The sequence below is a fragment of the Enhydra lutris genome, unplaced genomic scaffold, assembly GCF_002288905.1.
Source record: "Enhydra lutris kenyoni isolate GAN:26980312 unplaced genomic scaffold, ASM228890v2 scaffoldscaffold12, whole genome shotgun sequence".
Taxonomy (NCBI): Eukaryota; Metazoa; Chordata; class Mammalia; order Carnivora; family Mustelidae; genus Enhydra; species Enhydra lutris.
Genome location: NW_019154096.1, coordinates 2,334,155 through 2,347,645, shown reverse-complemented (window position 1 = coordinate 2,347,645; position 13,491 = coordinate 2,334,155). Strand labels below are relative to the sequence as shown.

Here is a 13,491-nt window from a genome sequence, read left to right as displayed (position 1 = left end):
TATGACAGGAGTGGTTGCTCTCTGCATGCAATAAATGAGGAGAGGAAATTTATAGGAAAAAATGGGTTCTTTTCTTCGTCAAGTGTGGGGAGGCTATCTGAGTTTTAGACATACACGAGGTAACTGGCTATTCTATTAATGACTTGTACTGAAACCTCATTACTAATTTTTACAACCAAGACATTTCCAACTAAGTAAACACTTGCTCTGCAATTAGGCTGTGGCTATTATTTTTAATGTAGCGTGGAGATTATTGACTTTGGATGCTGTTATCATCTTTGCCAGCTATGGATTTCTTGACACCGATGGGTAAGCCAGGATTGCCGCTCTTGGGCCACAGAACACTTACATGCATTTCAGGAGCACAGCGTCCTAAGAGGTCAATCAAAGCTGCATAAAAGGTCATGATGGCATTCCCCATGTGGATAGTGTCATCCTCCTCCTCTTCGGTATCACTTTCATAGATTAAAAAACAAACAAACAAACAAAAAAACCAGAAAGCAAAGCAAACAGGATAAATTCCATTTCAGATCTATTACAGACTTCTCAGAGAAAAGGGACCCCTAAGATAGCTTATTCTGCCTCTTCTGCTACTTTTCATATAGGTGATTAATTTGTAACTTGACATTTTTAAAGGAAAATGAGTTTAAAGACGACACCACGAACACATTTGTGGAAAATCTGATATGAAGAGTCCTTCAAAAGGGAAAAAGAGAAATTGCTAATTGGATGGATTCTACCTATTTCTAGAGGCAGACAGGCTTTGTTTTAACAAAGAAAATAACTAATGGAAAGACTTGGTAAGTTTAGAATACTTTTGTAAATAGCATACATTTTGCGTTTTTGCCCAGAGAAAGCACTTCAGAAATGGGAGAGCATTTACTTACCTATCTCCCTGCCATCTACTCTACCTCACCCACCCACTCCCAAATAATCCATCAGTGTCTCCCTCCCACCTCTGTGAGAAAACATAAAGATTCCATTATCTGCAGATAAGAGACAGATCTAGATGCCCTTGGAAGATCCCATCATTTTTCCTCCTTTGGTAGCTCAGCTGGGCTCAGCAGCTGCAGGGTAACAGTGAGGCCTCCTTGCAAACACCATCCGGGCATGCAACCCTGCTCCCGGGGCCTCTGTGGGCACACACACAAGGCCAGAGATCCCCTGATACATTTTCCACTACTTAGAGAACCTGAGGGCCCCCTATTCCCTCTATGGCTAATTGACCAACATGTAACAGGCTCCTGGAGGACCTCCCGGTCTGAAACCATGCTGGCCTTGGCATGGCCAGAACATCAATGCACAGTCTACGTATGGAAGAATGATGGTTTGCAGAACTGTTCTGCTTGGAAATTTGTCTCCAATCAGCCCTACATTCCATCTTCACCAGTGGTATTAGTAGGACATTCGCCTCCACGATAACAACTGTGAAGTGACCGCCTGAACAGACTTACGTCTGCTGCTGGGATCAAGCGTGAATAATGTATACCACGGAGAAATGTAGGAAAGTTGCCATCTGCCCTATCTGCTATAATACCTTAACCAAGTGTTTTCCTCCTCAGAAAGACAATATCCCCTTTTCTGGACTTTACCACCATTCCAGTTTAGTTAAGCCCCCCATTCTCTTGCTAAAGGTCTTACTTTCTTACTATTGTCTTGAACTCATTCCAGCCAGCTTCCCGGTAAACCCTACTACAATTTCAGAGGCTCGCCCGCCATCCTTTGTAACCACTCACTGAGCCAGAGCCTCCTGGAAAATTTCACAGGATACATCTCATCCTACAACCTGAACTTCTCCCTGCTATATCAACCCCATCTTCCTTAGTTTTCTCTTTTTCATTCAATCTATTTCCACAGCAAATTCCATCCATCTTCCAGGCCTAATTCATTTTATTTTCAAGGGCAGAAATCAGGAGGACCCGAAAATTATACCACAGCTAACAGAATGCAAATCATGTTTTATAAAATTTCAAGTCAATATAATTTACTCTTCAATAAGAGTGTGGATATTAGACCTACAGGGTTTTACTGGATCCGCTAGTTGGGGACGGACCATCTCGTGAGGGATCCTCAGATATTTTTATGGCTTCTTCCATGGCTGCGAGCAGACCATTCCCACCTTCCCCTCTCAGAGCAGGACCGAAACACTCGGGCCTCCGGATGAGCAACCTCACCACGACGTTCGCGTTCTCTTCCACGCTCTCCCCTAAAATCGAACAAGGAACAAGAGTAAACAAACGTTGGTTTTGTGGATGGATGTTCTGAGCAAATAAATGTTACACTAATTCATTTATATTTAAAGAAAAATAACTAAAACCAAAGAACAAGTTACTAATAACACTAAAATTCATTTCAAATCACTAGTTGTGTGTACTCAAGACACAGTAAGTTTCTTCTTTCATACTCAGAATTTTCAAAGTAAAGAAAAGCATTAGAGAGGCATAAAGTATTCATTTTTGTTAATTCACTATAGGATATGAAGCCATAAGCTCACCTATTATTGGAACCCCATTATAAAAATCTATAAGAATGTGTAACTGCCTAAAAAGCTTAATTTAATAATAAAGGCAAAGTATCCCTATTGAAACAAATATTAGAAATTCAATTATTACTATGGAAAAAAGTACTGATTGTAAAATAGTCAATGTCTTTATTAATATTTACTTTCTTCATGAAAATACTGGGATATACCATTTTTGATGTATCTGATTTTTAAAAAATATTTTATTTATTTATTTGACAGAGAGAGAGAGATCACAAGTAGGCAGAAAGAGAGGGGAAAGCAGGCTCCCTGCTGAGCAGAGAGCCCTATGTGGGGCTCGATCCCAGGACCCTGAGATCATGACCTGAGCCCAAGACAGAGGATTAACCCACTGAACCACTCAGGTGCCCCTGATGTATCTAATTTTTAAGCAGTTTTAATCATGACCAAAAAAGACCCAAGCAATCAGACCTACCATTACAGAAGACAGCAAATCTGAGAAAGTCAAGATATCTCTCTCCTTCAACTGGATTCCAGCCAATGTCCGGATAACCCTTAGACACCAACATCTGGCAGCTCTGCAGTCCACAACCAGCCAAATATCGAACTACCTACAAACAAGAGGATAAGCAAAAGTTTATCCCATGGGTGAGGAGTCATTAGATGCTAACACTACACATGATAACTGCTATCCTCAAGGGTTGGTTTAAAATGCATATGGTTCTGCAAGTTCTTTTTAATCCCATGACAATCCTCACGAACTCCCTGCAGTAAAACCTAAGAGTTAAGAAATATTTACAAGCGGTAACAAAGTGCTATCGTAATAAAAATATTTGTGAATCAATTCTGTGAAAGAAGAATAGTCCTACGTTTCATATAATTTAATTTGAAACTTTTATCTATAAATGCATGATATTTGGGGTGCTTGGCTGGTTCCTTCGGGAAAGTATTGACTCTTGGTCTCAGGGTCATGAGATTGAACCCCATGTTGGGTGTAGAGCTTATATAAATAAACACACACACACACACACACACACAAATATAAATGTCACTGCTATGTGTTACACTTCAAAAAAGTTAAAGACCTCTGACCCAGGATAAACCCTGAATCTATCGGAGATATTAAAAGACCCATCTGAGATACAGTGATATTTCAGAGAAGTGATTTACTTCTAAAGCAATATTATGAATCTAATGTGGAGGGGGGATATATTTGAGAAAACATGTGGAGAAATTTAAAAAAAGCCCAAGCTTAGGTTCAAACATCCTTGGGTCCACCTGTACTACTTACATGATTTCATGGTCTATAAAACTTAGGAGAGTATTAACTATGTTTCAGTATCACTGAATTTAACACACTAAGTTTTCTGCCTATTTTGGCCTTTCAAATTATTGTCTTATATGACTGTTGGTCCTTGACAATATTTCATAACTGAGCCAGTTTTAAAAGAAATCCCTGTTACTATCAATGGTAGTAGATTGTCAGATAAGCAACTCTTCAGTCAAGGTAAACCAGCTTTAAAAAGAAATAAGTAATATAGCTAAAAATATTTTGTGCCAACTTTATCTAAGTATAATTTACATACAATAAATTCATCTATTTAAAGTATAAATTCGGGGCACCTGGGTTGCACCTGGGTCTTAGGTTAAACATCTGACTCTCCATTTCGGCTCAGGTCATGATCCCAGGGTCGTGAGACTGAGCCCCACAAAGGGCTCTGCGCTGAGTGTAGAGCCTGCTTAAGATTTTCTCTCTCCCTCTGCCTCTCTTCCCCCACCCCACATGTGCGTGCACGTGCGTGCGCTCTCTAAAAAAGAAATAAAAAATTAAAATATAGATTCAGTGAACTTTGAAAGATTTATGCTTTTGTAAAAACACACTACAGTCAAGATGCAGAACATTCCCATCACCCACCAGGCCCCAACCATCCCTCCCTGCAAGCGAAGGCCTTAACAATCTGCTTTGTAACACTACAAATTAGCTTGTGTATTCTAGAACATTTATATATGCACTCATCCAGTATGTATCTTTTTATGCCTGGCTTCTTTCACTCAGAATAACAATTTTGAGATTCATTTACATTGTAGCACATGTCAGTACTTCCTTCCTTCTCACTGCATAATAAAAGAATTCCACAGCACATGGAAATAGCCCACATTTCCTTATCCATTCATCCATTGATGGACATCTGAACTGTCCCCAGTTTTGGGTTAAGATGAAAAACATTACTAACATTCATGCACACAAATTCCTATTTCAGTTGAGTAAGTATCTACAAGTAGGAGGGCTAGGTATATGTTTATGACAGGTATATGTTTTGTTATAAGAATTTGTTAAGTTAGGGGCGCCTGGGTGGCTCAGCCGGCAAAGCGTCTGACTCTTGATCTCGGCTCAGGTCCTGATCTCGGGGTTGTGAGATTGAACCCTGCCTGCACTGAGCATGGAGTCTGCTTAAGATTCTCTCTCCTCTCCCTCTGCCTGTCCCCCACCACACTCTTTCTCTGTGGGGAGGAAGGATTTAAGTGAAAACTGCCAACCTGCTTTGCAAACTGACTCTACCATTTTTTATCTCAACAGGAATAGATGAGGGTTTTCATTGCTCCACACCCTCCAAAATTTTTGGTATGGTCAACTTTTTAAATATCAGCCATATTTCAGTGTGCAGATAAAATTATTTTAAAATATGAAAGAAAATGCTCCTGAGGTTAGTCCAAGATGCAAAGCTTTGTGACCCATGACCAGCAGGTCAGAAGGGTTTGGGAAAGAGTTCACTTTTTCATGCCTCAATTACCTCTCCAATGCCAATGTTTTTCTCAAAGCTGGGACAAAGTGGTGAACAATAGAGAAAAAAAACATGCCCTGAATTCACTGGCCTTATGATAAGGAGTTGATTTTTTTAAAATACTCAAATGTATGTTTTATATAAATAATACAAAAATGTGTCTGTCTCTAATATACAAATAATTTTTTCAACTATTGGAAAATAAAGCAGCAAAGAAGACAAGACAGGAAACGAGAGGAGGTTTCTATTTTAAATGGCATGGACATGAAGAGCTAACAAAAATGTGACTTGGGTCAATGCCTGGAAGGACCTCAGGAAAAGAGCCAGGAAGACATCTGGCAAAAGAATATTGCAGATGGAGGGAACAGCAAGCACGAAGTCCCCGAGGCAGGAGCACACCTGGCAAGTTCCTGCGAAAGCAAGGGGACCGGTGTGGCTGGTGGAGCAGATGGAAGAGACGAGGAGAATGGCTGGCAGTAAGAGGGATATGTGAAATCAGCTGAGTTAGAAGCCGTTACAATGCCTTTAGCTTTTCCTTGAAGTGAGATGGAAAGTCTCTGGAAGTGCTGTGGACGCAGGACTAATACTAACTTTCTAAGAGGTTCATTCTGGTTGCTAAGTAGGGGAGCAGGGAAGGACCAGGAAGACCACTTGAAATGCAGTCATGATGACGGTGCTGGGGAAATTTATCTATGTTCCGGCAAACATGTATGCAGCCTTAAGCACTCAGAGCTCAGGGTCTTAGTATATCAAGGATATATGTCTACATGATAGAAAATGTACTTTGAGGGGCGCTTGGGTGGCTCAGTGGGTTAAAGCCTCTGCCTTCAGCTCAGGTCATGATCCCAGCGTCCTGGGATCCAGCCCCGCATGGGGCTCTCTGCTCAGTAGGGAGCCTGCTTCCTCCTATCTCTCTCTCTCTGCCTGCCTCTCTGCCTACTTGTGATCTCTCCCTCTCTCTCTATCAAATAAATAAATAAAGTCTTAAAAAAAAAAAAAGAAAATGTACTTTGACATGTTAAAACAACTTCTGGAAAAATCAAAACTATGAGTAAAGCAAAAGTAACAACAGATACCATGAAAGGACAGAAACCTACAAGACAAAAAAGTTGATTCCCTTTCCAGAGAGAAATAGATGTGATCAGAGGGAATGCTTGATCTCAACTTTCTTGTTCTTTGTAATTTACAACTATAGGTTCTACATAATATAGGTAAAATGTTTTCTAAGAATTTTTGTTAAAAGATTTTATTTATTTATTTGACAGACAAAGATCACAAGTAGGCAGAGAGGCAGGCAGAGAGGGGGTGGGGAGCAGGCTTCCTGCTGAGCAGACAGCACGATGTGGGGCTCGATGCCAGGACCTTGGGATCATGACCTGAGCCGAAGGCAGAGGCTTTAACCCACTGGGCCACCCAGGCGTCCCAGTAACATGTTTATAATATACAATGTACACTATAATTGTGTCAATATAAATACAACTTTATTATGATTATACTTCAATAAACTCGAGAAACAACCATAAACAAGCCTAACTCCCACAAACACAAGAGGGGAGGATGTTGTTTACCTTTTCCAGATCTGGTTCACGCAGAGCTAAGGCCAGTTCATTATTATCCATCACCGACGCGGCTGCCACATCCAACGGCGTTGAACCTCTCATAGCTGGTGAGGCTGTTAATTCAAACAAGGATGAGACAAAACCTGGTTTGTGCTACAACTACAAATTCCATATAAAAACACACTGTCCCTTAAAATTTCATTTCTAAATACAACACACACTGCATTAACCTAAAATTACTTTGCATTAAAATTTAAAATTTAATACAGTATGTATATTCTTCTTATAAGATTAAATAAAAGCCATAATTCACTTACCAAGACCGACACTGCTATTCTCCAGTAAATAGCTGAGATGATCAAACATAGCTTTTTGATTCTGCCTACTTATACGACAGAAGTAACAAAGGAAACGGCAACAGTTGGCCACCATCTTGGGAAAAGTGATTTCCTACATAAAGAACATTTAGTTAGCTGTGGGAGTAAATGGTCTTCAGAAAACTGAGTTCAGAAGCTGAGGTCCAACTACATTGTTAAACCATGCGAGCCCATGTCTGCATGGGCTACTAAAGACTAAAGACCTTCTACTGAATACTAAAGACCTTCAATTGTCTACACGTCAACTCATCTAGTCCATGAGCCACTGAAAATCAAGCCCAATATTAATGAAGAAACCTCATTACCATCAAGGGGTTGCTCTGGAACTAATCTACAGCCCTAAATCTATAGGTGGCATAAGCCTGATTTAGCAATCAGGCAGATTTGGCTGTGATTCTGGACTAACACTATCAGCTGTGTTTCCCTGGGAGACTATTAAGTCTTATTGATTCAGTTGTGTAAAACTGGAATAAAATGGATAATAATTCTTAATTTAGGTTAAGAGAGGAAAAGTTCAATCAGACCTTTTATTAAAAATACCCTATTTCCTACTTGAAACCACATTGGGGCATTCCTATTGTAAGTGTTGCTATTTTTAAGATTCTAGGAGTCACATCTTCCCTGATTCGCACATGACTCGTCTGCTACAATGAGCACCCTGACCCAGAAGGCCCGCATGCCAGACACCTTCAAATACATCTCCCGTAAGCATCTAATCTTATTCTAGGATACCCCAGATGATCCCTGGAATCCCTCCTTATCAGAATTTTTATAAATATTTTATAAATATCTTTATAAGTCTAACCGGTAATTTAAACATGAAAAATACGAACTCTCCCATATTTGGAAAAGCACATCTTAAAATTTCAAAAACAGTGTAATATATTTTGCAAATCATAGATCATAAAATTATACGGATCCATATGAAATTGTTGTATTACTCTATTCACTCGGTTTTGAAGGTTTGAAAGTCTGAAAGGTTTCACTTTATTTTAACTTTAAATCACTTAAGAAGTTCACTTTATGTCTTAAAACTCCAGAACATCATCTTCAGATTTGGGCCTGGATCAGGAATTTAGTGAAACCAACTGCCATCTAAGTCAAGCGGCATGTCTGGGTCTGAAGAGCATGCTTGTGTTCTGGACTTTTAATGTGATGGACATTCACTTATAATTAAGAATTCAAAAAACAGTATAGTATTTATGTTCAAAGTTTCTAACTAACCACTAAACAGGAAAAGTTTAGGAGACAACAGATTACACAGCATAAGACAGAAATTGTTTTCAATATCAAAGGAAGAAAGAACTAGTAGCATATCCAATTCTCACTCTATAAGGTTTGCTTTGTTTTTTCAGAAGGTGTTCTTTAAAAAAAAGTCCTCCTAAGATGATTTAAGAAATCCTCATTAAGAATATGCTCCAGGAGTGTATGTACTCTATGAGTCATGTTCATTGGCAACTTAATAATCAAAGGTTTTCCTTTACCTTGGACTCTCCACCTCCAAGGACATTCACCATGACCTCCATCACTGTCTCGTGCATCCCAAGTGCCCTCATGAGATTAGGGTGTTGGTAAAATACTTTATTATTCATGATATCCCTAGAAGGGACAATATAGGTTTGGGGGATCGGGGAGAAGCACAGAGGGCAGAGAAAATCTTAAATGAAAATTTATCTGAGATCCTGATGAATATTTTGGAATTAATTACTGGCATGAACAGAAAATTATGTGCAGTCATGATTAAAGTTAATAAAAACAAAAGTTAAGAAGCACAATTAATTGAATTTCCTCCAAAAATATTGATAGCCTCTCAAAAATAGTATACAAGTTATCTGTTCTTTTCAGTTACAAGAAATGTACTACATATGTAAACATTCATCTATATGAAATATATTTTTGGATACATCATTCCTAATTTTATGCATATCCAAATATCTGTTCAATCTTCTTTAGCATAGAGATATGAATCACTATTATACCACATTCTATGAACATTCCTATTTAAATTATTGATATACAAGTATCTGCTTTTCATGTAGGATATTTTTAGTACTACATTCAGTATTTCTATGTTTAATAACAGTAGTGTTATTTCTTACTATATTTGTGTTACCTTTCCATAGAATTACATGTAAAGGACTCATACTCTCAAAGAGAAACGGAATACACCTCAAATCCAGGTACAAGTAGTGCAACAAATTAAAATGGAATTTGGGGGCACCTGCGTGGCTCAGTTGTTGAGCATCTGCCTTTGGCTCAGGTCATGACCCCAGGTCCTGGGATCAAGCCCCACATCAGGCTCCCTACTGGGGGAGAAGCCTGCTTCTCCCTCTCCCACTCCCCCTGATTGCATTCTCTCTCGTGCTCTCTCCCTGTCAAATAAATAAATAAATAAATAAAATCTTTAAAATTAAAATAAAATAAAATAATAAAATGAATATTCGAGGGGCGCCTGGGTGGCTCAGTGGGTTAAAGCCTCTGCCTTCGGCTCAGGTCATAATCCCAGGGTCCTGGGATCGAGCCCCGCATCGGGCTCTCTGCTCGACAGGGAGGCTGCTTCCCCCGTCTCTCTCTCTGCCTGCCTCTCTGCCTACTTGTGATTCCTGTCTATCAAATAAATAAAGTCTTTAAAAAAAAAATGAACATTTGATTTGAAAAACCAGCAGATGACACCCAACATGTTTCATATTATCATTATTTCATTATGTGTTATTATATTATGTATGTAGAGGTATTCCTAAGGATGTTACTGCTTGGTAGTCATTAAAATAAAGAACTCTGCTGATTTTTATGTGAATGTAAATCAAACCAATACAGAAGTTTTTTTGTTTTTTTTGTTTTTCTACAAAAACACTTCCTGTCACAGCTTTAACAAGAAAATTTTAACACACAGCCTACAGGAAAACAAACTTTCCCTGTGGATCTCATCTCCTTAATGGACTCACCCCTTCATTTGGTCATATGCTAACTTTTAGTTATATCAAGTATATCAAGACAGTGACAGAGTATGATTCCTGCATAATGATTCTCTTCTCTTTTTTCAGTTTTAGTTTTTTGTTTTAATTGAGTTTAGTTTTGCTTTAATGACAAGAGTTTTTAGATAGCACAACTCAAAAGAAAAAAAAAATGACATCGGCGCCGAGGACTAAAATAAGTCTGATCTATTTTGCGAAGAACAAATGGAGTGAAGAAAGGCCTCTTTTTCCTTCACATAAGACAGTAACATATTTAGTAGGAGAACCTTCAATTTTTCAAACCACAGTTGTAATCACAGGATTGTTCTTTTGTTACTTCAAATCCTTTTGTAGGACCCAACTTTGGACAATTTTGTTTCGAAAAAAATCTTGTTTGCCTTTCGTTCTAGATAAATTAAGTGGCTTTGTAAGTCTACCACTCGGTAGGCAAGTTGTCATTTATTAAATGTGTTCTTTGAGAAATATTCCTAATACCACAAAAACATAACTTTATATTTTGTTTTATAATCATCTTAAGTTTTTTAAGGTTTTATTTATTTATTTGACAGAAAGAGATCAAAAGTACGCAGAAAGGCAAGCAGAGAGCGAGAAATGGGGAAGCAGGCTCCCCGCCGAGCAGAGAACCGGATTTGGGGCTTGATCCTAGGACCCTGAGATCATGACCTGAGCCGAAAGCAGAGGCTTAACCCACTGAGCCACCAAGGCGCCTCTAAGGTTTTTTTTTTTTTAAGATTTTATTTATTTATTTGACAGAGACAGAGAGAGAAGGAATTCAAGCAGGGGGAGTTGGAGAGGGAGAAGCAGGCCTTCTCTCCCATCAGGGAGCCTGATGTGGGGCTTGATCCCAGGACCCTGGAATCATGACTCCAGCTGAAGGCAGATGCCCAACAACTGAGCCACCCAGGCACCCCCATTTTAAGGTTTACCACTACTGAGTGATTTATGTGTTAACAGCACATATTACTGTTACATGTTCATTTGAGAAGAAAGTGCCCTGCATTTCATGGAAGGCTTCCTTGCTCATTTGGTTAATGACCATCACTTAGGTGAAACCTTTTTTCGGTTAGATCAATGTATTAGTATCCAAGAAAAAGATTCACGCTCACACAATTTTAAAGACTATCAAATTTGCTTTTGTTGTTTAAACTTTTCTGTTCTCCTTCTTTTGTTCTGTTAGTATATTTATTTTTGCTGTGCAATAATGATAACGATTTTGGAATATAACCTTCAGGTTTATTTTAATGATTTCAAACACCTGATAGATCCAAGGGCAATATACAGTATGTGTTCTGAATTTAGATAAATAATAAATAAATAATAAGACAGAAACTGAATCTTTCTATACTTTGTTTTTTACCCACAGGATTATTTTTTTAGATCAAAGAAAACAGTTGTTGTTCTATTCCATTAGTTTTTTGAAGAACCATCTGTAGGGTTCTTAAACTTTTTTACTGTTTCTTTACATCCTTTTTTTATACATGTCAACAGTTATTTTCATTCTCTTTCTTTCATTTTCTAACTTTTTTTGGCAGAATATGTATATTCTAACTCACTTTTCAACATTCTACATTCGATTTCTACATCCTTATGTTTCAGTATTTTTTTCTTATAGACTTCATAAAGCTTAATTTAAGCTTCCATTGTTCTTCTATTTTCACACTCCCAAACTATGCAAGCTGGTGAATGATTCCCAGATTTATGCATATATGCGCCAATAATACACTAAAACTTCTGCTTCCCATTCTTTCTGAGTTCTATTATCTTTTCTCTAATGTACAGCCTTTAGAAGGTTGATGAACTGTAAGTAAACATTCTGAAATATCTTTGTTTTGCCCTCACTCTTAAATATGGGATATAAATCCTCATCCCCGAATTTCCATGGGGCACAAGGTTATGGTATGGCATTCTCAATTGAGTAACACCTTCTAAACTGATGGTTATTTTCCATCAGGATTTGTGAGTGTGGTATTCCATTGAGTAATGATCTCTAGTTTTGCCGTTGAGAATTCCATATACTGTTGGGCATTGTTTTTTTTGTTTTGTTTTGTTTTGTTTTGTTTTGTTTTTTTTGTAAGTATTCTGGCTTTTCTTTCAACTTGCCTTTAAAATAATCCAAGTATCACTGGTTTTACTGCAGTTTGACTGCCTATGCAGGGAAGATGTGGAACTACATGTCCTTTGGGATAATCTGTGAATTCATGTTCTTCGTTGATTCTGAAAGTCTCAAGTCAGTAGCTCTTGAAATATTCCCATTCCATAAATCATCTATTCTGTCTTTTCCAGAAATCCTGTTTACCGTATCCTGGACCTTCTTATACTATCTGTTCAGTCTCATAACTGCTCTTTCGAATTTCTTTATCTCTCAGTGCTGCAGTACTAAGTAATTTTCTCAGATCTATGATCCAACTTATTAAATTTTCTCTTCAACTGTATCTTACCAAATTTAATTAACTCACTGTTTTCAATGTCATTTATTATATTTTTCATTTCTAGAAACTCTACTTGGATCTTTTTCAAATCTTTGTGGACTTTACATCTTATTTTTAGAAAATTGGTTTATTCCCTTTGTATTTTTAACCATTTTAAATATAGTAACTTATGTCTCTTTCTGGCATTGTCTTATCTGAAATTTTTAAAACAGGTGTTCTGACCCCACTATCATTGTGTCTGCAAGACCCCTGCTTATGAAGGATTGTTTCCTTATGTGCTTTGCAATTTTGGCTGTAAGCTAACCGTTCATAGTATTTAGTTTTTTCCTGCAAGATTTCACAGTGACTTGAGGTGAGAAAAGTATACCTCCAGGTCCAATTGTTACATTTTCAGTTTAGGAATCTGTAAACTACACATGAGATATAAACATTAATCCCTAAATTCACAGGAAGCACACTTATGATTTTGAACTAGCAAAAGAATTGTGTTGTTTTCCCCATTCTTTTTCAAGGCCCAGTTGGATACAGACAAAATACTATTTCCTGCTGGTGAGTGTTTGTCTCTGTATGGATTTTCATGTGTTTTTATTAACCTGTATTTTTATATGTGATTGTAAATTACTGAAAAAATAATTTATTTTTTTAAAAGATTTTATTTATTTATTTGACAGAGAGAGACACAGCGAGAAAGGGAACACAAGCAGGGGGAGTGAGAGAAGGAGAATCAGGCTTCCCGCTGAGCAGAGAGCCTGAGACAGGGCTGGATCCCAGGACCCTGAAATCATGACCCGAGCAGAAGACAGAGGCTTAACGACTAAGCCACCCAGGCAGCCCTGAAAAATTAATTCTAAGCACCTCTAAAATATGTGCTGCATATCATAGCCAC

General features: G+C 38.0%; 1 protein-coding gene across 1 annotated transcript in view; it reads right to left on the bottom strand.

The window, feature by feature from the left end:
- Window positions 1-13,491, bottom strand: part of LOC111144745 (ryanodine receptor 2) — a 549,385-nt gene that overhangs the window by 185,324 nt on the left and 350,570 nt on the right. Inside the window, 6 exon segments of the mRNA XM_022499183.1 lie at window positions 350-455; window positions 2,020-2,206; window positions 2,958-3,093; window positions 6,834-6,937; window positions 7,142-7,274; window positions 8,686-8,800. Coding sequence (XP_022354891.1) covers window positions 350-455; window positions 2,020-2,206; window positions 2,958-3,093; window positions 6,834-6,937; window positions 7,142-7,274; window positions 8,686-8,800 — 781 coding nt within the window.